Source organism: Danaus plexippus, chromosome Z, assembly GCF_018135715.1.
Source record: "Danaus plexippus chromosome Z, MEX_DaPlex, whole genome shotgun sequence".
Classification (NCBI taxonomy): domain Eukaryota; kingdom Metazoa; phylum Arthropoda; class Insecta; order Lepidoptera; family Nymphalidae; genus Danaus; species Danaus plexippus.
Genome location: NC_083559.1, coordinates 14345354 through 14370595, shown reverse-complemented (window position 1 = coordinate 14370595; position 25242 = coordinate 14345354). Strand labels below are relative to the sequence as shown.

General features: G+C 32.1%; 1 protein-coding gene and 1 long non-coding RNA gene across 2 annotated transcripts; both read left to right on the top strand.

Moving 5' to 3' along the window:
* Positions 1-1321: 1321 nt before the first annotated feature.
* On the top strand, positions 1322-12614 carry LOC116777322 (fatty acid synthase-like). Its single transcript, XM_061526029.1, has 39 exons — positions 1322-1467; positions 1602-1794; positions 1879-1999; positions 2107-2310; positions 2390-2506; positions 2587-2765; positions 2891-3033; positions 3260-3463; positions 3550-3736; positions 3819-3981; positions 4076-4245; positions 4317-4468; positions 4548-4731; positions 4819-4967; positions 5238-5422; positions 5504-5623; positions 5698-5807; positions 5886-6076; positions 6151-6305; positions 6393-6650; positions 6750-6864; positions 6941-7198; positions 7266-7697; positions 7780-7929; positions 8017-8126; positions 8214-8364; positions 8518-8689; positions 8761-8873; positions 8962-9126; positions 9322-9494; positions 9579-9728; positions 9801-10007; positions 10076-10178; positions 10353-10494; positions 10570-10720; positions 10800-10947; positions 11390-11563; positions 11766-11868; positions 11958-12614. Exons 1-39 carry the CDS (start codon positions 1405-1407, stop codon positions 12539-12541), a joined length of 6849 nt encoding a protein of 2282 aa, XP_061382013.1. The 5' UTR covers positions 1322-1404; the 3' UTR covers positions 12542-12614.
* An 11468-nt stretch (positions 12615-24082) lies between these two features.
* LOC133319896 (uncharacterized) lies at positions 24083-25011 on the top strand. The gene is made up of 3 exons (XR_009753356.1): positions 24083-24207; positions 24522-24669; positions 24862-25011. It is a non-coding gene; the product is annotated as an uncharacterized LOC133319896 (long non-coding RNA).
* The last annotated feature ends 231 nt before the right edge of the window (positions 25012-25242 follow it).

Sequence of the window (25242 nt, the reverse complement as noted above, 5' to 3'; positions counted from 1 at the left end):
ATTATATTAGCTTATATATAAGTACTACGGTCAGGCAGGGTCAGTGCTGTTTGATTTAATATATTTATTTGGTTTCACTGCGCTATTTAGGTTTTTCTACTTCGATTTACACCAAACTTAAGTTCGCTTAAGTTTCATCAAGAGTATCATTGATATGGTAAACTAGAACACATTTTAACGTCTATTACAATCAAAATAACTGCAAACAATTTAAATGACTTTTATTTAAGGTACTAAAATGCAAAACATATACGGTTCTATATATAAAATCTAAAATATTGAAACAGTACGCGAGTAGATAGGTATTCATCTTTAATGACTGCTGTTTTTACTATGATTACTATCATTTGCAAGTGACAACGTTTTAACGTATCTAAATGTACTTATTTTTAACATGAACGAGTTGTTAGTATTATTATATCATCCCTTAAATGTTATTGCTTCAATACAATCAGTGATATTTTTTTTAAACACAAAGTTTTTACTCCAGCTTATCGGTTTTATGCAAACGAACGCCCGAAACACCGTGAAAGTGTTTATTATTCAAGCCAAAGGTTACATATTAAATAAATTATTAGGAATACATAACTAGTTTAGATTATTTATAAATAGGGCATGTTGCTTGAAGCCTACACGATTCATTTTTTTGGCTTTGTCGGGTTGTGTGCAACGAAAAAAATTACAGGTGAGAGTTGAATAATCAATTGTTATTAGCTAATTGAAGATAAACAAAAATAAAGCGATCATTTATTTTAATCGAAACGATTATTGGTAGTTTTCATATATATATTATTTTTGTTACAAATTAAATATGAAAAGCAGTTAACTTTATACTAATATAAAGTAAACATATAAATGTTTATTTAAAAGTATCGATATTCATTTAATCTTGTAATATAATAAATATAAGATTACATATTTCTTTTAAGTTTATTAACTGTAAATGAGCGAACAGTTCCACGTTTCTTATTCATAAGAAAAGTACCTATACTCTTAAGAAAAACAACGTTCATATTTTTTGATAATTTAAAGTTCTCTGAATGACTCATAGAAAATGACGATGATGATTCTTTTTGTGTATTATTTTAATGCCCACTGAAGGCTTTAAATACAATATGTGGGTACATAGCTATCCCATGAGGGTGTTAGCTAACACATTTTTCATAAATTTCAGTGATTTAATTAAGTTTGCGAACTGTTCTGGCAACAAATGTACGAAAAAATATATACGTATGTTTTTAAAAGAGATAAAGGAAACTGTAGTTATATTCATTTGTTTGAATTAAAAACGAATAACATAGATAAATTTTTTTTTTAGCCATGGCACCGAAGCCCAATGAATTTATATCTTTTAAGGACGGTTTGAACGATGCCAGTTCTGGAGAGAGGGTGGTCATTTCGGGAATGTCTGGATTATATCCCGACTCCCAAAATATTAAGGAACTTTCTGATATTCTGTACAACAAGGTATAATAATATTATTTGAGCATTTTGTTAATTGTTATAGAAATTTTAAATATAGAATAATAATAATTTAAATACCTTTTTCTTGTTGCGTTGTTGTTTCTTTTTATAAATCTTATGTCGTGTTCCACGTTCAGATCAATCCTGTAAGTGATGAAAATTCACGTTGGGTCTATGATCATCCTGAGGTAGCCCAGTTTACTGGTAAGCTGCCAGGTCTGAAACTTTTCGACGCTCAGTTCTTCAAAGTGCACTTTCGTTTAGGAAGCAACATGGACCCCATGGGTCGTAAAATCTTAGAACAAGCCTATCAAGCTATATACGACGCGGGTAAGTCCATAGCATTATTCTACTCGTAACGGTTGGAAATAGTTTACATTTGAAAAAGTGTTAGTTATATTTTTTATATTATAGGAATAAGCCCAGAACAACTATCGGGAAAAAAAGTCGGCGTGTATGTGGGCAGTTGTTTTTCTGAGACCGAAAAGGCTTGTTTTTATGTAGCAAGTTCAAGAACTGGTTTCGGTATCGCAGGGTATGTATGGTCTGAGACGTATAACTGTCACGAAGCAGTACTTGAGTAGCAGCACTTGAGTAGTATGATGAATGGGTAATTTTTAAAGTATCTCACATAACTTTTAGATGTAGTAAGACCATGTTTGCGAATCGAATCTCTTACTGGTTGAACGCCAAAGGACCTTCCATGTCTGTTGACGATGCCTGCTGCAGTTCGACTGTGGCTCTAGAGTTGGCCTACCAAGCCATTAATCGTGGTGAATGCGAGGCCGCTATTGTCGGAGGTTCCAATTTATGCTTACACCCGCAGTCGTCAATTCATTACGGAAGGTGACGTAAACTATTGTTTGAAATAGACACTGAGGAAAACAATAGAGCAATGTTAGTAATATAAATATGTTTCATGTAGAATTATGAAGCTCAGTATGGATGGAAAAACGAGATCCTTCGACGCTAATGCATCTGGATGTGCAAAATCTGAAGCAGTTAATGTACTATTCCTTCAAAAGGCTAAAAATGCTTTGCGGTAATAAAAAAAAATAATAATAATGATTCACCCTATGTCATAAATAAAATGAGAATATATATTTTTATAAAACCTTTTAGAGTTTATGCCGAACTTGTTCATATGAAGTGTGAATACACATCAATTCTTGAAGGAGAATCTGGTCCGAAGTATGGGTTTTATCGTGACCCTCTTAATATGGCTAACTTCATTGAACAGTTCTATAAGGAAGCTAAAGTTTCTCCGCTAGAAGTTGAATATGTCGAAGCTTTTGGATCAGGTACGCCACCGTTAAATTCACGTATGGAGATTTCTGAATAACGAGCATTAAAAATTTAAAACTATAAGCATAAATATTTAATGCAAAGCAAACGGTTAAATGCAATTAATAATTTTCCATGACAGCTGTACCAGAAGTCGATAAAACGGAATTAGAAGCAATAGATAATATTTATTGTAAGGGAAGAAAAGAACCACTTTTAGTTGGGAGTGTTATGTCAAATATCGGATACGGTGAAGCAGCTTCAGGCATATCAGCTGTAACCAAAGTAAGTAAAAATTTCACTCAATCGCCCAACTCAATGAAGGAAATTGCTTATAATTGCGATAATTTATTTAACATTTTTTTTTATCACATCCAAAAACGAGATACCATAACCACAATCTTAACTGCAAGGAAAATTAATATATTGTTATTTTAAATATTGCTTAAGTTTGAACAACACCTTTATTTTTTTTTTAATATAAAATGAAATCATGAAAAAATTTTCGAAGGTTCTTCTGGCATATCAAAATGGTAAAATTGCTGCCAATCTGGACTGTGATTCACCTCGTAACGATATTGAGGCTCTGCGTGATGGAAGGATACGTATTGTCACGGAGCATCAGAGTTTTGGTCGTAATTATACAGCTATAAATGGTCTTTCGATTACCGGAGTCAATACTCATATACTCTTAAGTGGTCATTACAAACCAAAGGTAAATGAAGTAATAGTCTAATAGTAATAAAAAACAGTTAGGACTGGATAGTTTGATATTTTTATTTTTGATTCATTCCGTTTTAGGATCTTTCTCGTTACAAAAGTGCTATTCCTCGTCTGGTAACAATATCAGGCCGACAGGAGTCATCCGTCGAAAAAGTGCTTAAGGATTTAAAATCGAGACCAGTAGATCCAGAGGAGTTGGCACTTTTGTATAACATTCACCAAACACGAATTACTGGACATTTGGGAAGGGGTTACGCAATACTAGGTGGGCATTATAATTGTTGACCTTTTCATTGCCGTTTCTGTAGCATTTAAAAACTAATAAGTACTCGTTTAATAACATGTAGATACTGATGAAAATAATCAAACTGTGTGTCTGGCTGAAAAGTCCAACTACTTCGACGACGTCAAAAGACCCCTTTGGTTTGTGTACAGTGGAATGGGTTCTCAATGGGCAGGAATGGGAACTCAGCTTATGAGGATTCCAATTTTCGCAGCGGCCATTGAACGGTAATCATTTGAGTTTTGAGATGTATAATGTAGCATATCATGAGCTCAAACTATTCGAAAACGTACATGTAATGTTTTTCATTCGTAATTTTAGATGCCATCGTGTTTTGGAGCCCAAGGGTATTGACATTGTTCACATCATTACGTCGCCAGATAAAACCATATTCGACAATATTCTTCATTCTTTCGTTGGAATAGCAGCTGTGCAAATTGGTTTGACAGATATACTCCGAGAATTGGGAATAGTCCCGGATAAAATAATAGGTATCTTTTTGAAAGCCTTGCACAGTATAAGGTTTATCGTATTGATACTAACAAAACTTAAATATTTATAGGACATAGTGTGGGCGAACTGGGATGTGCGTATGCAGATGGATGTTTTACAGCAGAAGAGATGATCCTGTCAGCTTATTCCCGAGGTCTTGTCTCTGTGCAAACTCCATTTATTCGTGGTTCTATGGCGGCCGTTGGCATTGGATACCAGCAGGTTTGGATCAGTCTTTTATATATTTTTGTTCAAAAGAATAAAAGTTCCTTGAAAACTATAATCAAACACTGCATTATAGGTTTCAAAAATGTGTCCACCGGAGATTGAAGTTGCTTGTCATAATGGTCCAGACTCTAGCACGATATCAGGACCGGCTGAAATAATGAAGGAATTCGTCGCCGAATTAACAAAGAAGGATATTTTCGCGAAAGAGGTGCCATGTTCTAATATTGCCTATCACTCTCGATACATCGCAGAAGCAGGTCAGTATTTTTAGTCGCGTTTGTTGAAACCATATTTTATTAAATAAAACTGCCTTTTAAGTATGTCTTTATCGTTTGTGTTGTAAGGTCCCGGATTACTGAAGTATCTGAAGGAAGTGATACCAAATCCCAAACTCCGGAGTGAACGTTGGCTTTCAACGTCTGTACCACAAGACAGATGGGAAGAACCAATTGCTAAATATTCTTCTGCAGAATACCACACGAACAACCTGCTTGTAAGATTATTATAAGGAATTATATTATTATAAGGAATTACATTAAAAAGTATCTTGGGTAGAGATTCGTGTTCAGATCAAAAATAATTCCTGTGCTTCGTTCGTTCGTGTTCAGATTATAAAAAGTTCATTGCTTAATAGTCTGATTGATATTGTATATTTTGTATATAGATTTCATAAAACAGTTTTTGGTAATCCCATGCTTTTAAGTATAAATGCAGTTAAAAACATTTATTGACAATTTTTTTTCTCTTCAACTTCCCTTTTTAGAATTCAGTCCTGTTTGAGGAAACATCAAAGTTGATCCCGAAAAATGCAGTACTAATTGAAATTGCCCCGCATGGTCTTCTACAAGCTATTTTGAAAAGATCATTGGATGAAAACTGTAGACACGTGCCACTTACACGAAGAGGTCATCCTGATAATGCCAAATTCTTATTGGATGCCATTGGAAAGTAAGAAAACAATCTTCGGTCGTCAGATTGATCTCATTTTAACTTTGATATTTACTCAACATTATTACTTTATCTCAACAGGCTTTATATGGAAGGATATAACCCTAAAGTTGAAGCACTTTATCCCAAGGTTGAATTTCCCGTGTCTACGGGAACACCAATGCTTTCTCACCTAGTCGATTGGGCCCACCATGAAAGATGGTAAATGTTATAAGAGTGTTAGTACTGATATAATTTACAAATGTTATTAAAGGCTTTATCAATAATTATTCCAGGAATGTACCATTGTATGCCGCTGCAAATAGAAAAACTGCCGCCTCATGTAAATTTGTGTTATCTATCCACGATGATGCGCATGCTTACTTAAAGGGAAATGTTGTTAGAGGTACACCGTAGTTTTTGTTTTATTTTTTTTTTGTTGTTTGAGAAAAGCATGAATTTTAATGTTTATCTTCATTTGTAGGAATAAATGTTTATCCATTTTCTGCGGTTTTGGTAGCTGTATGGGACACTTTAGCAATGATCATGAATGTTCCTAAAAAGAAATTATCGGTCCAATTCACCGATGTTCACTTAAAAACACAACCTATTCTTCATGATCAACGGCAATTACGATTAAACGTATCGATACAGAGAGGAACGGGTCGATTTGAGGTAAAAAAGTCATCAAAATTCATTATAAATATTTTTCTTTCCAATAGGTTATTAACTGTTACATGAGTTGTTAGGTATTTGATGAGAATACAGAAGTCGCCAATGGTTTTATTATTGGAAATCTCGATAAGTTTTTCAATAGAACAGATGTTGTTATGACAGAAGACACAACATTTTTAAATTCTAATGATTTGTACAAAGAATTAAAAACGAGAGGTTATAGTTATTCGTAAGTATTATTTAATTTATATTTAATGAATAACTGTAATCATTAAATTTATTTTATAGAAATAACGAGTATTTTTGTTTCTTACAGGAATGATTTCCGTAGTATTCACGGCAGTAATTTGTCTTTAAATAGCGCTCAGATGATCTGGAAAGATAACTGGGTTACATTAATTGATAGTTTGATACAAATAAATACTTTAAAACGGTCACATGACTATATCTCATGTCCCGATTTCATCAGAAGCATGGCTATCGATGTTGAAAAACACGCTAAAACAGAGATGGTTGAAGTAGACGGCGTGACAGTTATGAACGCGTCTATTTCAGATACGCAAGGCTGGGCGTGGTAAGTTAGTTATAAACATTATTATAGAAAGAAAACTATACTACTAAGATATATTCTAAGAAGTTATCGATTATTATAATGGTAATAATTTGATTATAGCTGCGGTGGAATTTTGGTAGAGGATATACAATTTATAGATATACCTAAAAATGAAAAAGAAGTAGACGTCAAGGCTTTGAAGTTTGTTCCCCATATCACCACCAATAAAATCGATGTGAGTATTACAAAGACTATGAAAGATAAAATAGTTACTAAAACGTTGTAAGCAATAAACATTTACATTTTTACAGGATGATACTGCATTAACTTGCTTTTTACAATTGGCGGCTGAAAATATGAATAAAGAGGTTTTACAAATAGTGCAGATTTCAGACAATGCTAATGATTATCATCTTTTTGAAAAAATTAAACATTTAGCAACTAATAGCATTACTGGGATTAAGACTCAATTTTGTTATGTCACTCGTGAAAAACTTTTTGAAGATCCGAATAACTTTATATCCAACGCTGACTTACTTTTGATAAATAATTTATCAAATGACGACAAAGTAAGTAAAGTTGCCCTTAGAAATGATTAATTTAAGACTTCGTATTAACGAATTGATATTGTTTTAGATTTGTCAAATTTTCTACCGACATTTAAGACGTGATACTTTCGTAATCAGCAAAGAAAATCATCTAGAAGACATGTCGAACCAAAGGCCATCAGCTTTATACCGATCTGTTTGTTCCCATGGTATCGGTAATGCTTCCTGGGAACTAGTTCATTGGAGACCATCGGAATCTAATGCTGGTACAAGTGCTCTAACAATACTTTCGGAATCTGATCTTCCATCTCTTGTGTCGTCGCTGACAACTCTTCCGCAGAAACAGAGATTAGTAATTCTGACTTCATATCCAGCGGTGTCAGGGTTAAAAAGTCTTGTTAAAGAATGGAGACAAAAAAATCGCTGTATCAATTTAGTCATGATTAATCACAAAATAGCTGGAGATCAGTCTATGGATCAAATTTCGTTTACAAATTTGGCTGTAAACATTTTAGATCATGTAAGTTTCTTGCTTGATGGACTTATATTTTGTAATAAACATTAGATTGAGAACAGTTTGTAGTACATTTATGTTATGTTAGGGTATTTGGGGAGGCGAGTACTTCTTGCCGTTGGAAGAAAATACAATTAAAGGCCGTGCTATGTCTTTAGACATCGCTCGATTGGGTGATCTTGATTCCTTGCATTGGGTTGAAGCTCCAGAGTTAGATGGACAAGGAGTTATTGTCAAGGTACGTAATTTTATAAAAAGAATAATATATTAAGAATTTAAATAGGGTTTTTAGTCGTTTTAATAAATTTTATGGTAATTATTGCAGGTTCAATATGCTGGAGTGAATGATGTTGATGTAAAAACAAAAATGGGAGCGGTTGAAACTGTCAAATCCAAGAAACTCGTAGATTTTGACTTCAGTGGTAAAACTGAAAGGTAATGTAGACTATTTGAAAACTATGACACAAATGAATTAGTTTAATTTCTCTTAGAGGAAAAATAACAGAGCGTGTATGTTTTCAGTGGAATTTCCGTTATGGGCGTCGCACAAGGAGAATCTATAACAACACGAGTGAATGCAAGACCGGAAGCATTGTGGCCAATTCCAAGCCACTGGAGTCTCGAGGATGCTGCCACTGTGCCTTTGGCATACCTCATGGCATTCTACTGTCTCGTAATTATTAATTTTAATTCTATTCCTGAATGCACATTTTAATTTTTTTTTATTATATTTAATATTACAATGACTGCATAGTTAATGAATATATACAAATGTATAAGTATATATTTTAGTGCTGTTAAGTTTCATCAAATCACTAATTTTCAGGCGATTAAAAGTAGAATGAAAGCTGGATGTACTATTTTAGTACATGGGGGAAGCGGAGCTTTGGGTCAAGCGATAATATCAATAGCCTTAGCATATGGTTGCGAGGTTTTCACAACGGTCAGTGACATTAGAAAGAAAAAGTTCTTACTCAAGCTTTTCCCTGCACTTGAAGGTAACTTTTTAGAAAATTACATAATTTTTATAAGTAATAAAGCATATACTATATAATGTTTTAATTTATAGCGGATCACATTGGAAACTCCCGAGATATAAGTTTTTGTGACATGGTACTGAAAGCAACAAAAGGTGAAGGTGTTAGCTTAATAGTAAGCTGTATAAAGGGTGATTTGAAAAACGTAAGGAACACACCATCCATACAGATTTTTTCAAATTGGTCTCTTAATAAGTATTAATTGATATAAATCTTCTTATCTTTCTTCTTAGGCAACCCTAAAATGTTGTCATTCGTCGGGAACTACAATTGATACGTATGTGGTACGAAACCATGAAGATTATAATTTTGGGATGAAGTTCTTAATTAAAGGAATGTCGTACATTGCCGTGGATTTGTCAGAACTTTTTGAACCCGAAAACGTCGATGAACTCAGAGTAAGTGACCTTCTGCATACGATGATAATCTTGTCTTCTATTATATAAAAATGGAGTTGTCACAAAAAAGACGTTTCTAGATTTTAACCTGGTATTTTTTTACTACCTGTTTAAAGGTTTTTGATTCATATGTAAATATGGTGGCTGGCTGGAGGTTATACGAAAAGATACTTGATTTTACATTTTTTTTTCCAGCGAATTCAATTAATGATGAGTGAAGGTATCGCTCGTGGATACGTCCGTCCATTGTCTCGCGTGACATTCTCACCACAAGAAGCTCGACGAGCTTACCGTCTTGTGGCTGGAAACCGTCACCGTGGTCGTGTCCTCCTCAACCTGCAACAAGACATTCCATATTTACAAACTAAGTAAAAATTTGAATTCCTATTTACTCCATACATGCATTCATAAAGGACCTTTCTAATTGTTGATTTGTATATCTGTCTTTATAGAATAAGCTGCTCACTTGATCGATACAACTTGGTGCTATCGGATGATGAAGTGTTAGGAATTCAATTGGCACAAAGATTAGTTTTGCGGGGTGCTAGAAAAATTATGTTACATTTCACCAGCGAATCAAACTATGTAGTGCTTAAAATCAGGTAATAACTGATAATACAATTGCTTTTTGTGATTGTTAATAAAGTATTTGGCTAAAATTGATTATGCTCCAGGTCCTTGGAGATGCAGGACGTTCAAGTCAAAGTTTCATACGGGGACTTGGATAGAAGAGTTATAACCAAATTAATTGAAGAAAACAAGTTCAACTCAGAAATCGAAGGAATATATTATATTGCGTCATCTGAAATGGATGGCAGAAAAATATTCAATAATTTGCAAATTCTTAATTCTATAAATCAAAATATATGTTCGCAACTGAAGTAAGTAAGAGTTTTCTATATTTCAAAAAGTATAATTTGATCGATTATTTAAAGTTATTTTTTTACAGATATTTTGTAGTGCTAAGCAAAGATTTAGATGATGAAATAATGACTGTCCCCTTACCTTCGGAGAAATTATTAATAACTCGACTAACCGTTCCGAGGGCCCATGTATGTATTATAAACATGTACAATAATTCTGAAGAAAATTGTATATTTTGCACATACATACACTCGTATATTTGCTTATTAACAAACTTTGAAATTTAATTGTGATTGATTGAGAGATTTTTCTTGGACTATTTTCTATATATGAACTTTTGAAACTGTGTATTGTAATTTTAGGATGCTGGAAGTTTAATATCGCCAATAGACACCGTGAATGCTATTGAAATGGCTTTGTGTTCGAAGAGACGGTTTTTGAAAAGTTACATACCTTGCAAAAATGAACGGTCATCTTTACTTGAAGATATAGCTCATGTGACTGGTAACTGTTTTTATGGTTATTTAAATATCTTAGTTGTATTCCATACAGTTATCTATAGTTAACATATAATTTTAGGTATCACAATACCCGAGAATGTAAATGGTCAACTAACTATGAGAGACCTGGGTATGGATGTTTCCAAAACGGAAGCAGTTCGTAATTACTTACGTTATAACTTTTTCAGCACTATTGACAAAGTAGACATTTTATCACTCGATATTAATACGTAAGTGAAAGTACATCAGTTTAAAAGTTTATTTACAGTCGTAATTGAGATTAATTTTTAATATTTATAATTTACAAAGGATTCGTCATTGGGAGGATAAAAACAAGGAAAAGTGCTTAAAAGAAACTAAGGGTCTAAGCACCTTCTTCTCATACATTGATCATGATGAACTTTTAGCAGTAACTGAAATGGTATTTCTACCAACACTTACAACAAGTTCGTCGCTTGTAAGTACTTGAATATTATAGTATGTAATTATATCCAAGACTTTCGCGAGTATTCATTTAAATTCAATTAGTATTTTTAGATTAGTACGCGTCATTTTATTTTTTTTATTTTTAACTGCATACTCCATACAGACGAGATGAAAATGTCTCGTTTTTAACAATAATTGTTCATTAGAAATAACTTGAAACACTTTATTTTAATACACAAGTCACCGTTCACTGACGTCACTCCTGTTATGACAACTTTTGAGAAGAAAAACTTTTTCATCTCGTCTGCCCGTGACCACGGTTGCTGCAAAGTAACTGAAACGTCGGGAGGATGTAGTTTAAAATAAAATAATAAAATAACGGGTAGTAATCCGAAAATATTAGCTTTATTTATAATAGCATACTTGGGACAAAATCTTTTTTTATTGATAATCCAATTTTATAATTTTGGCAGCGTGAGGACGAGTTTGACGTAAAACAGACGTATCTGTGTGTATTGCCGGGGGTCGAATCTCACCATGAAAAATTCCGTACCATGTGTGAGCGGTTCAAGCTACCTACGTTGGTATTGCAACCTTCGTGTAAAGCGCAAGAAAGTATACAGGAAATGGCGCAGAGATTAGTGAAGGTCTGATATACATGAAAAATATGTTGTGTATATTATTAATTTTGACAAATATTTTATTTATAACAGTTTACATCTTCCTATCCTTATCTTCTTATCCATATTCCTATTTGAATTAAAATCAATTAGTCAATAAAAAATCATCTGTGTATAATTAATAGTCAAGAAATTGTAATGATATGCTTAAGTTAACTTTTTATTTCAGGAGCTAATTAATAAGACAAAATTAACAAAACGTTTCTATCTTCTGGGTTATGAAAGTGGGGTCTTAGTTGCTCTCGAAATGGCAGCTATTTTGGAAGAACAAGGTATTTTGAATTTTAACGAAAGTGTACCGTTATTAAACTGTTGTTTTATTTCGCTAAAAATATTAATTTAATAAATAATAATCTCACAGGTCTATTGGGTACAGTTTTCTGTATCGGTGGAACACCTGACGAAATTCAAGCAAGGTTTAAAAAAGAATTAAGTCTTTACAATACAGAAGAGGCTTTACAATCGGAGGTCATACGGCACATGTTTTCATTAATGAATAGTGACAATACAGATGAGCTAGAAATGGAATTAAAAAATAAGTTAACGTGGGAAGAGAAACTGACGGCTTCTCTTCAGAAGTTATTGGGTCGTGTCCCTCACTCCATTCAATACGCAAAGGAGGTCATTGAGGCTGCTTATACAAGAATAAACCAAGTACGAAGTTATGTACCTAATTTGAAAAAACTAAAGTCTAAAATTGTATTCATGCGCCCTCGGGAATCTTTAAATAATGGCCAAGGAAAGGAATACTCCCAGAACCCAGTTGTCGAGTATGTGTTGGAAGCGCCTCTGGCCTATGCTGTTCAAGATCTTCGTTGCGCAGCTTATGTTAATCGTCACCTTGATGAGGACATTCTATCAGCTTTTGAAAAGAGGAATCTGCTTGAGACTTATATTCTCAACGCTGACCAATTTATGACAGCCGCGCTTAACGACGACGATTGATGATATTTATTGATCTTTTATAACATCACTTATGAAAAGAATTATTATAAATTATTAAAGGGTGTTTGGAAATATGTTGCTGTATTAATGTGCATCATTTCAAGGTGTAAGTTTCCCTCTGATTTGTAGACTAAACACTAACATTTATGTTTCCTTGATTTTTAACACACCACAGTGAGTTATCATTATGAAGAAGTTAAATCATTGTTAAACTATCCTTTTTCGTTTTTTTATCGTAAAATATAATTTTCATTTTCATGTGATTAGTTGGTATTTTCTGTGATTTTTTTAAAGTAAATTTTATATCCCATCGTCGTAATCTGTGACATTTCTACATACATGCCATAATAATGTTTTAATATTTTATTTGAGATTTTTATCAGGCTAAAATTCAGCAGCGATCGATCTTTGAAAGTTTTGTCCGCATTGTACATTCGTATCAAAGATTGCATATTGATCGTCGAGACATTTCAAAACCGTCAATGTGATGTAAATAACAGGGAATGAATTTTATCTTTTTCCTTTTTTTTCACTAGTGGCAAGGAAAAATTTTAGAATTTTTCAATATTTTTCACGGAGATTCCGTTGCTTATATAAATACAACTAGCACCAGATAGTATGCAAAGGGTTTAATAATTTTTTAATAATAACATTTCGTATTACATTAAGTAATTGTAGCTTTATTTTCTGCATATTTTTATTCAATAACAAATGGTATAATGAGATCTAAGACTTTCGCGAGTTTTATTCATTTAAATGAACCTAATATATTTCGGATATACTACGCGGATTTTATTATTTTAAAACTACGTAATCCCGACGTTTCGGTTACTTTTCAGCAACCGTGATCACGGGCACATCTCGTCTGCCCATGATATTTATTTTTGTTGGAGTGTTTTATAAAAAAGTGCCTTTTAAGGATACAGAGGAAGCTTTTTTTGAACTATGTTTTTAAAGAACAGTCGACAAATAATCATTTTTGTAAGAACAGTCATTGGTAACTTGAATTTGAGCAGCGATACTTATTTTAAGATACTTTTTCAATAATTCAAATATTTATTTCTGAGTAAACTTTTCTATTTATTGTGTATTATTTCATTATTCTTTCAGATAATATATAAATGAAAAAAATACGTCGATTTTTTTTTTGGAAACGTGATTTAATTATTTATCATATTTAATATTTGTTAAAATACTACAATATTTATATCGTTAGCTTTGAAATATTAAATTGATTAACTATAAGCAAAAACGACATCGAACACCCGAGGATCTGAAAAAATCATTTAATATTAATATAGAGTATGTGACAATTATTTTTAAATGTTTAAAAACATACTGTGAAAATCATTGATCTACTAAATTTGCAAAAACCCAGTGGAGTTAGAAGGGTCTGTTTCATTAGAAATTGTTGGAAGAAATCGTCTAGTTCGTCGTAAAGTAGATTATTGCGAGGCACGGAGTTTATGAGCTTACTCATAATGTTTTGCGTGTCGCTTATCTGAAACAATCAAGCATTAAAAACATATTTTTAAAATAAACCCCTTGAATTGCTATTCTCATGAATGATAATTAAATACCTCTTTATCCAAACGGTGAGATGGTTCTAGAACTAATAGGAATTTTGCGGTATTGTTGAAAATCCAAAAAATTTCAATTAAAAGCCTTTGTTTGAAGTTCGATATTACATCTGTAAGAATAAAAAGATGTATTGAAGAGCATAGATACCTTTAAAGATTTAACCATCTGAGCACCTATATTTCTTATATAAAATATTTGCTTATTTCATTTAGGAAAACCTTTCAATAATCATAGTAATTTTACAGAGAACAATATATTGCTATAACAAATTAGAGCAGGGTAATAGATTTATTATATTGAGTGATGTAACGTTAGGAACGCTTATTAATGAAAAAAAAAATGTCATTGACTTCTGCAACAAATCCTGAACGTGAAAATTTCAAAATAAAATGTCACTGAGTGGAGCGAGCAAAACGAGCCGAACCCTTTACTCAGGTCATTTATCAACCTCGGCAACCGATGCACTGATCGAGGCGAGGTTTTTATATTCGATAACCCGGTTATCTGGGGTGCTTTTTATCCAATTTCAATTTTAGGGCGGGAAAACGCAACCCATCTCAAAAATAACCGGTTCGTTACCAAAACGCTGTACTCGTTTCACTCTACTTTCACGGAAGGTGCATCTCCTAGTTTATATAGATATTTCTCTTATATTGTACTCGTATATTGAGCATTTATATTATTAAAATGTTTTTATGTATTTCTGAATGAATATAGTAAATAAATATATAATAGAAAAATCTAATCTACAAACTCGAGAAAGGAAGAGAAAATGCTTTGATTTAATCAAATATATCTAACTATGTTACCCACCTATACTTTTAAAAATCAGCCATAAATTGTACACATTCACAAAGGAACGATTGGTCAGCTTTATTAAAATTATTACAATAACTAATCCTTCGCATTCCATGAATTCAATGATAACATGATGTATTGTTATGTATGTTTCATAAAGATTGAGTAGGTTTTTACGTCTGTATCTCAATGGAAGGTTTTTATCTGAAGTATTGAAACAGACAGAGGTGAATTATAGTGTACCCATACAGAGTAATGCAAACGCAACAAGATCAAAATTGTTAATACAGCCATTTAGATTGCATCAACAAAAATTATATCTTAGATACAGAATGATTAATATAAATGTAAAAATGTTAATGAAATATATATATTGCTTGTATTAATTTTAAATATATTTTGAACACCTTCAGGGGCTATCATTTCAGACAGTCTTTGATTCAAAGCTCGTATTGTCGAACGGATAGTTGTGTTCAGAAACATATGTGACAGTTGCGTAATAAACATGACATTATGACAAATAAGTATTGCTGTACCTAAAAAAAAAGTTTCGTCTATAGAAAACATTAAAAATAAATTAAGGCGACTTAAGGCTATAGAGCAGATATATACTATTATTTTTAATATATATAATAAGTAAGGAAAAGCTGGAAAACTGTGCGACTCACGTGTGAATATCTCTTTGTTTCGTGAAGTAGACGACAGGTCCAGCAAGTGTATGCCATTGTATATAAGTAAAACAAGTGTAAAACATGTTACTACCCAAGATTTTGATTTCAATGCATTAATATATCCAATTTTTTTTCGGATCTAAATAATATAAAATATATTTTTTACATAAAGATTCCACTATAAATACAATCTCTCACTGATAGGTACAAGTAATTTAAAGTCTTAAGTCTCATCATCATCATCAGCCAATCGGAGCCCACTGCTGAGCAAAGGCCTCTTCTCACGTGGACAAGGTTAGAGAGAAGGTTGGAGAAGGTTTGCTCAAGATGGGTTGGCAATTTCAAACTTATAATTTGTAATTATAAGACCAGGTTTCCTCACGCTGGTTTCCTTCACCGTCTGTCAGTGGTGTCTAAATACTCTTAGAAAGTACATATGACTCAGAAAAGACCACATTGGTACTTGCCAGGTTTCGAACCCGCGCCCTCACGTGTGAGAGAGTTACGTCACGTTAAGTCTCATTGGAATTGTTAAAGATCGTTTTGTTCGATAATTCAAAAATGGCTTTTTGGTTTCAACCTTTGCTTATTTTTAAGTTTTATGAATTTTACTTACAGATATTTTTAATTTTCATGCCTGGCTGTATATAAAAAAATATCAATTATAAACTAAAAAAATGCAATGTAACCTTTTGTATCCGGTATAATATATACACCAAGACCTTCATTCGTTTTTTCCCTCTCAAAATTATCAGAATTATGAACAAAATGCTTGGAATTTTTATCATAATATAAACTCCTATCTTAAAAGGTGACTGAAATGACCGTATTACTTCATCTCGAAGGAGAAAAAAGAGACATAAAGATATCGTTGTTACGCCTGTAAATAACCAAAGATATTTTTGAATGTCTTACCTGTATGATTCAAAATGTACAAAAGTTAATACGTACTTAAACATATCATTAACATATTGCTCAAAGCCAGTATAGTTTGTGAAACTTTAACGCGATAGATACCATTGCAGATATGCTTTATTTGAAGTGGCGCGACTCCAAAAAGACGTGCAACCAGCAGCGTTGTAGCTATGTCCTCGCTCACCACACACTCACATGTTCTTTCAGGCATCTGACTCATTTTGTGTTCAGGTAGCATATATCATATGGTGTATAGTGTGGTTTAAAAAGTTTACTAAAGTCACACAGACAGTGCTTGGACACGTATAACAACTATTTCATAGTAATTTAGATTTAAAGTAAAGATGTGAATTACGCTTTGGTTTTACGGTATGTACATATATATTAACCCGCATTGCTGTGTCGTGCAACAGATTATTCTCTTTACTAGCCTTTGCCGGCAACCTCACCTGCTATTTATGAAATATGTGTTTTTATTGTGTTAAAATGATTTTAATAACATTTGTCTAGTTTATCTTATGTCAGAGATCTTTTTAAAGGATATTAATCATTAGTAATTCTCAACTATTCTCTCGTATTTTATTGGCCGCATTAGTTTTAGTTTTAGTAAAATTACCAACAAGGAGTGGGTCAAGTGAATGGGTTTCTAGTTTATATAAAATTTTCGTTTTAAATTCCATCTTGATTTCCCTTTTATCGGACATCAGTCACTTCATTAGGAGACGAAAAGTCGATTCATATTTTTTTATTTAGACCTCTAAAGTTAATTTGTATTCGTGTTTCGAACAATTGCGATTTTAGAGATCCACCACTTCACACATCCAAAGAGTTGCCGGTCCATCAAAAAGAATGAAACTGAACAGAAGTGATAAATATCTATGACAAAAAACAATATTCCACTAATAAGCTTATAGAAGTCGTATTAAAATATACAAAAGGTTTTAGTATATTTATTCCATGAATATGATATACTGAAAATTTTATACTTTAAAGCTCATATGGGAAAAAGTACATAGATCATAAACAATATTTTACATAATATTCATTTTTTTAAGTATATATTTCATATTCTCAGTGAAAAACCAACGGAATAGAAAAGTTATTTTTATTCGATATTTATTATCAAATAAAGACAGAAAAAAAATTGTTTTCAGCCTTGCAAAATTCACATGTGTGTTCCGATGCTATTTTTTAGTTCCCATTGTACTCTCTTTCCATTAAAATGTGCATGCAAAATTTTTTAGTACTCTAAAAAGAAGTTATTACTTAAAAGTTCTGTTGCATGACGAGGTCAAGCATATGCTTGCCTACATTCTATATAATATATATTCTTTATAAAGACACTGCAGAGAAACATATCAAAATATATGAGTCTACAAAAACAACCATGTATAATTCTGTCAAGAAAATTTTGTATATTGTCATCTACATTATGTTTAAGTATATATGACCCTTGGATTCCATTAAGGTTAGATTATTTTCGTTATCAGATTCCATTACGATGCATAAAGATGGTGACGTAAGATAAACCAGACTACTATAGACTAACACATCTTTATTTAAAACACCATCAATATCAATCTTGTATCGCTCGTATACTTTCCTAGTGTCATTTTCCCTACTGGTAATTAATGAGTTTGATTTTCATTAGTTAAACTTTTTTTTTGTTTCTCATGTCACCAATGTTCTTGCGTAAAACGTTGTCTTGAGATGTTTGGTATATTCTTTTAAGGGGTGACGGGTGATAGTAAAAAAGATTATTGTGCGTAGTGATTTATTTGCAAAGTTCATTTATAGTTCCTGTGTATATTTTGTGTCTCCAATAAAATTTTTCTGGCATCTATTTTAAATAATATTTAATAATAAACAGTCATCGTTTCTTCTAGACGGCCTACTTTAGTAACGCGATGTGAGTATTGAGGTATATATATTTTAATAGGATGTCGATCGACCCGACGAGTAAATATCATTATTAACTCATTAAATAAAAAATATATTTTTGTGAATGTGTCTTGTTTATACAACAAAAAAGATAAATGTAATGTTAAATATTGCTTAGTTACAAACTGTGACTAATAAGTTGATTTTTCCTTGATATATAATTTTTTTTGGTATGGTTTGGTGAAATTTAAATTGAAACAATTATTGGTTGTAAAATTTTGTATTCAGTTAATTAGTTTGTGTCCCTTCTTGGATATATGATTCATAAAGTGCATAAGACCACAGGGGAAATGCACTGCGCCAGCCACGAAGTCAACAAGAGCGACAATTGCTAGATGGTCCGCAGGTAAGGTCGCGGACGAAGCTTCTAGAAACTGGCCAAGCGTTTGTATTCTTGCGAGCAATCAATTGCGAGATTTTATTTCACATGTCATAACGAAAGAGATAAGCCAAATGTATTTATTGATATTGAATGAAATATGAATGTTTTATAGATTGTAGTTAATATACTGTATTTGCGGTGCGAACTGGAATTAAAAGTAGAAGAAGAAAATGAAGGCGTTTTAAGAGATTTGCTGAAACATGATGAAATTTTGCGAAAACGATTTTTTTTTTAATTTGAAAGTTGTTTGTATAATTTCTTTAGGACATGCCTAAGCCGCCTGTTACGCTCTTTGTCCTCTAGGCAAATCTTCTAGGCTCTTTGAGAACGTTTTATATCATCGATAAAAATATTGTTTTATCCCAAATTAGTTTCTGTAATACGCGGCATTTGGAATGTGTCCCTGCAGAGTCTTTTGTTTAAAAAAAAATGTAGATTCGTGGTTCCATAATTTTGAATAGGTAAAATTAAAAACAACTTAAATCAGGTGAAACTAAAGTATATGTTAAAAATAATATTTGATCACTCGTTGCTTCAAAATTTTTGCTTTAAGTTAGAGACTGCACTAAATAAGTGACACAAAAATAGAAGTAATCACACGAATATTAAGGACATTTAAAAGTCATAGAATTTGAAGAAGTTGTTTATATCTGATGATTTTCAAAATCAGAGCCAGGAAAGAGAAAATACTGGTAAAGTTAAAAAAATCAAAACATTGAGAGTTACACAGAGATATTTTTGGAAATTATTGTAAGGAATGAAAAAGAAATTAAAGATTAAAATAATGGGCAGAGTACATCTGTTATAATAAGCAAAGTATAAATGTTGTGACAAAGGAAGTACTAAAAAATATGAATTGCAATAGTGTGTGCAATCAGCCTATCCATAAAACACTGGAGGTATATAAAATTGAAAACAGAAAGTTGCGAGAAACTCATGTATGAAATTTCTAAAGCTATAGAAACAGAAAGTAAGTTGAGTAACAAATGCAAGAAATATCCAAAGAATTGGGATTAATGCAAAGACGGGAAACAAAAGATACATTGTTGGTCTAACGCTTGAGTTCTCTAAAAACATGGACTTAAACAGAATTTTCCACTTGGTCATGATTGACCTGTTGAGTTCGTTGATCATAATTAATTAAATAGGAAATTTTGTGGGAACTTTATTGAAATTAAATTGAATTGAGAGTATATATAATATTAATATTAGAAAAAACAGGTATGCAATTTTATTCCCAAGCTGGATAAAAGCGCATTATTGTATTTTATAAATGTTGCGTATGAATAGTTTGCTTTGATCTCATTTTATACCTGTTCATGTTTGAAAGTTGAAATATAAACGAAAAACAAAAAACCCTACAGAAGATAACTAAAAGAGGGACACGCTAGAAAATCTCGTGTATACAATGAAAAATTCCTACCTTGAAACATTAAATGGTGTGCTTAGTTTTTAAATATTTCTGTGCTCTGTTAAAATACTCGTGCGACTAACAACGTCGTGTAGTTTCAAAATATAAACAGAGTTTATCCAGGTATTGTTTTTGAGATTATTCCGAAGATCCACAGGCACTGCAAGTCAACGATTGACTTAGAAGCAATGAGCATCGCTTCAGTAAATATCACTCATTTACGTTGGGCCTCTTTAAAACGCATGTCTCAATGTCCTTCTGATTGTCAAACTCAACGTCCATTTATGTAATAACTAGCCTGCCAATAATTATAGGTTAGCTCTGTGAACATAAATATCATTCTAATCATTAATAATTTTTGTTTTCAACTGTATATAGAATTCTGTAAGTCATTTTAAATATGACACCGAGTGTTAAAGTAAGTGGTGGTTTGGGATTTCTTCTGCTAATATCGCGTATTTTCGGAATGTACGCGATCAGCTTAACAAACACTGACTATGGATATTGCATAAAATTTTCGAGTGAAGCAATCTTTTACAGCTATTGTTGTCTGACTACAGCTAGTAAGTGTTTAAAGTTACAGTGTAAATTAATACCAGTATTTCTTATTTGGTCAAAAGTGTAGTCATAGTTTTTTTTTAAATAATAATTTATTTAAGTAAATTAAACTTCGCGGTGGTATACTCTTGTTATAGACATACTGTTACCATTGTTACAGATTTTCTTGTTGCTGTCGTGTTTATTATGGAAGCAGTATTTGATAATATATCCAAACTCAGATTATTTGAAATAGTATTGGAATTTGGCATGTGTACCATGATGTCTCAGACTTCTGCTACAAGAACAAAATTAATGATTGAGCATTTATCAATTTTAAATAAGGTAATTTTATTATAACAGTATTATTCAATGAAAGTTCAAATGCTTTTCGGTTTACGTTAGAAATGTAAACGGGATACGTGGGTGGCACTGAAAATTTTTAGATTTTTTTTTTGAATTTTAATTTTAGGACTCCTTGGTAACCTAATGCAGTAAATTGCATTCATTTATCATTTGTTTTTGTGAATTGGCGGCAAATTTAAAACTCTCGTTACATGCGAAAATGTACCCAACGCGAGAAAATATTCGGTCAATGATTTATTACGACTTTCGTTGTGGTCTTACTCAACAACAAAGCTATGATAGGCTGAGATTAACATTTCTTAATGAAGCCCCATCTCGTACCACGATTTACAATAGGTTTAACGAGTTTAAGCGTGGACGTAGCAATCTCGATGATGATCCGCGTATGGGACGTCCTTTAACAGCGACTACTGAAGATAACATCAGTGCTGTGTGACGCATAATAGAGGAAGATAAGAGAGTGACCTATCAGCAGATACAAAGTTCAATGGCGGTGACTGAAATGCTGTATTTGAAAACGTCACAAGTGTTTAAAGCTGGATATATTGCTACAAACCTGAAACCAAAAGACAATCAGTTCAGTGGGTGTCCTTTCGAGAATCAGTCAACTAAGATAAGAAAAGAAGTCAAGGAAAAAAGATGATTGCCTCATTATTGCGTCGGAAACGTTATTTCACGACAATTATACTAGAAGATGGAAGAACAGTTACTGCAGACTTTTATATCAATCGCCGTTTGCCTGTTACCTTGGAATAAATTGACAGCAGTGCCCTCAAAGCAGGATCCTTTTCACCACGACGATACTGTAGCTCACTCCACAAAACGGACTGTTGAATATTTCACTATGGCAGGTGTCGAGATAAAGAGACATCCGCCATACAGCCGTGACCTGGCGCCCTGAGGCTTATATTTATTCCAAAGAATTAAAGATAAAATTCGAGCCATTCGCTTTACGAGCCCTGAATATGCGGTGAAAGCGTAAGAAAATGCCATAGAAGAGATGCCTGAGTAAGAATGGTTCCAAGTACAGTGGTTCCATTGAATGCGACGATGTGTAGAGAGGAACGGAAATTACTTAGAACGACAATAAAAGTATTTTCAACTTTCTACATTAACCCATTTTTCATTTTCTTAATATTTTCAGTGTTACCTAGGTGCATGTATGAGTTTAAAAAAAAAAACTATTGTTAAACAATATAGTTAGCTTCAAGATTGATCTAATAATAAACTGGAAGTATACTAAATAATCTTGTATTTATACATTACATTTGTCACTTGATTATATTGTTTTACGACTTTCATGGGACTCTCTTTCTATGACCACTACTGTTGATATTAGATAGCGGATTGAAAAAATCATAGATAATGTACAATTTTCATTATAACAAGCGATTATGACCAAAAAAATTTGTTGACATTACATTTTTTTTCTTCACCTGCTAAAGTGAAGATGCGAGCGTTAATTTTACGTCTTATATAATGTGATTTTACCTTTAACTAGTGTACAAAAATTTTTGCTTACAGATAGATGAAAAGTTACGGGGTCCTGTGAGAGGGAATCAAACATCAACATATAGACATATGTTGCCATACATCATATTTTTATTAATTAGTTCGGTGTACGCTTCATCGGTTTATGTAGAAACGATATTAACATCACAGAGTAAGATCGCAATTTCTTTTCGAATTTTGACGATAAAAAAAAAATATTAATATATTCATAATGAACGAATACGTAAATAGATATAGAATCTAGAATAAATCTCTATTAGTTTAACTAATAATAGTATCTCGCACTTAAGAATATTTGTGAATTAATGATAAACACTAACATTAATATCCTATTTATCCACAGACTTAACCGACTATTTATATATTATTATCAATTATCTACGTATTTGTCTTTATTTATATCAACTGTTATTGGCTTCGATAAAATTAAAAATCTATCAAAGTCTCAAAAACTTGACCAGATATTTGGAAACTCATCTCGATCTCTTCAAATTTGATAAGAAAGGTGATTATGTATATAAAATTTATATTATAATAACACGAGTCAACCATTCGTGTGTTGTTTAATAGAGTTTTTACCTAGTGTGTTATGTTTTTTTAGATATAACGAGAACAACTGTTCCGAGTTTCACACATTTTAATGTTAGCAACGTGACAAACTCTTATATTGAAATCTGCAAAATGGCGGATGAAATAAACGACATGTCGGAAACGTTCATCATTTGTTCAACATATTCAATACTGTTTTATTTTTTGTCATCTTGTTGCAATCTTATCACTGTTTTTTATATAGGCAGTTAAGTATCGGCGTCCTTAAATATGAATTCAATGATTTGTTCATTGCATAAGTTACTTCTCGGTGCAGGTGATTTTTAAAGTGCTTGTGTAAGCCACAAGTTGAATATATGTGTATAGTAATGCTGTTAGCCTAGTAACATATATATGTTATATAAAAAATAAAATTGGCAAACAAATTTTTATATTTCATAATATATTATGTGCATTAGTCTTAAATAGTTTAATTCTTTTACACAGCCGTAACATGCCACAAATTCAATATATACACAACCATATCACGAATCAAAAAATTGCTTAGTTTTTAATATTAATTTTTAATAACTATTACAAAAACTTATAATCAAATTTTCCAATCAAAAACTCCTTTTTTGAATGTCATGTAAATTTACTCTGCTTTATTTATTTAAGGTAACATTTTGGTAAAAATATCCACGTCGTACTACATTATCTTATTTATAATTCAGTTTATTCTATATATTGAACCTTGCTACTTAATAACATTGCAGGTGAGAATAGCTAATAAGATTGAGCCTCTAAAAAGTATACATATGTCGAGTTCTGTTACTTTAGAACTGAATGATTTTATTTGCAGGCAACACGAGTGCGGGTTTTATTAGGCAAATTTATGTGTTACACCACAGCAGTGGGAAAGCCATCCGTTTGGGAGTTGGGGATATTGAAGCAAATTTGGAATCTAGAACCAAAGTTCACACCGTTGGGAATGTTCACACTGAATAGAAGTTTTTTAACAACGGTACCGTTTTTATAGAATTGATTTTAATTAAATTCACTATAAAAACGCGTTTGTTAATCTTGTGGGTAGTAATGAGATCTAAGACTTTCGCCTGTCATTTAAAAAAAACTAATACCTTTTCGGATTTAGTACCCGAATTTTTATAATTTTAAACTAGATAATCCCGATGTTTCTGTTACTTTTCAGCACCCGTGATCACGGGCAGACGTGATAACACACGTTTAAAATAACTAAAAATTCGCGTAGTAAATCCGAAAAGGTATTAGTTTTACTTGCGGGTAGTAATTTAATGAAAGTGTAAGTTTTATTTTCAGGTTCTAAGTGTTGTAACAAATTATCTGTTGATTGCCGTAGAACACTTACAGATAATTTATAGTTTTCTACACTTTTAGTTGATAATTCAACTTCGTCTAGTCAGAATTATTAGTTCAGTAGATGGATGAAGATAAAAGCGACAAGCTGGTAATCGCACCTTTTTATTATTATTTATTTTTATAAGTATATGATAGTAATAGATATAGAAGTATATGATAGTAATAGAAAAAAATATTGCACAACATTTAAAATTCATTTATTATGAGTTTTTATCAATTGTTCTAACACAGAAATTACTGAAATCAGTTTATCACCTCCAGGCTATTTGATGATCCACAGGTTTTGAATACCAGCCAGCAACTTCTTCATATCAAAAAATTAAAACATTAAAGTGTCCTCGATTTTATATACTAGAGTCTTAAATACAGATATTAATACATCCAGATAAGAACGCTTTCCCAAAAACGATGGGAGAGACGTTATGAGAGAAACATAATGGGATAATAAGATTGTATAAGAATCATAAGATTGTTAAATCATCAATTGTGAAACATCAATAAACTCATTTCAAAGTACTTATATTATAGCTTGACAATGTGTTTGTTCATCTACAGATAAGAAGAGAGGAATTAAAAAATCATTTTTATTTATTTGAAAAGAGTTAATTCGTTAACAGCAAATGTTCGATTTCACGACAATAATTAAATTATTGTATACAGA

Excerpts from the sequence above, each read along its gene's own strand:
- LOC116777322 (XM_061526029.1), top strand. The coding sequence starts at position 1,405 with ATGTCTGGATTATATCCCGACTCCCAAAATATTAAGGAACTTTCTGAT. Across the intron at positions 2,766-2,890 it reads TGTCGAAGCTTTTGGATCAG|CTGTACCAGAAGTCGATAAA; the intron begins GTACGCCACCGT and ends TTTCCATGACAG. Across the intron at positions 3,982-4,075 it reads TTCGCAGCGGCCATTGAACG|ATGCCATCGTGTTTTGGAGC; the intron begins GTAATCATTTGA and ends TCGTAATTTTAG.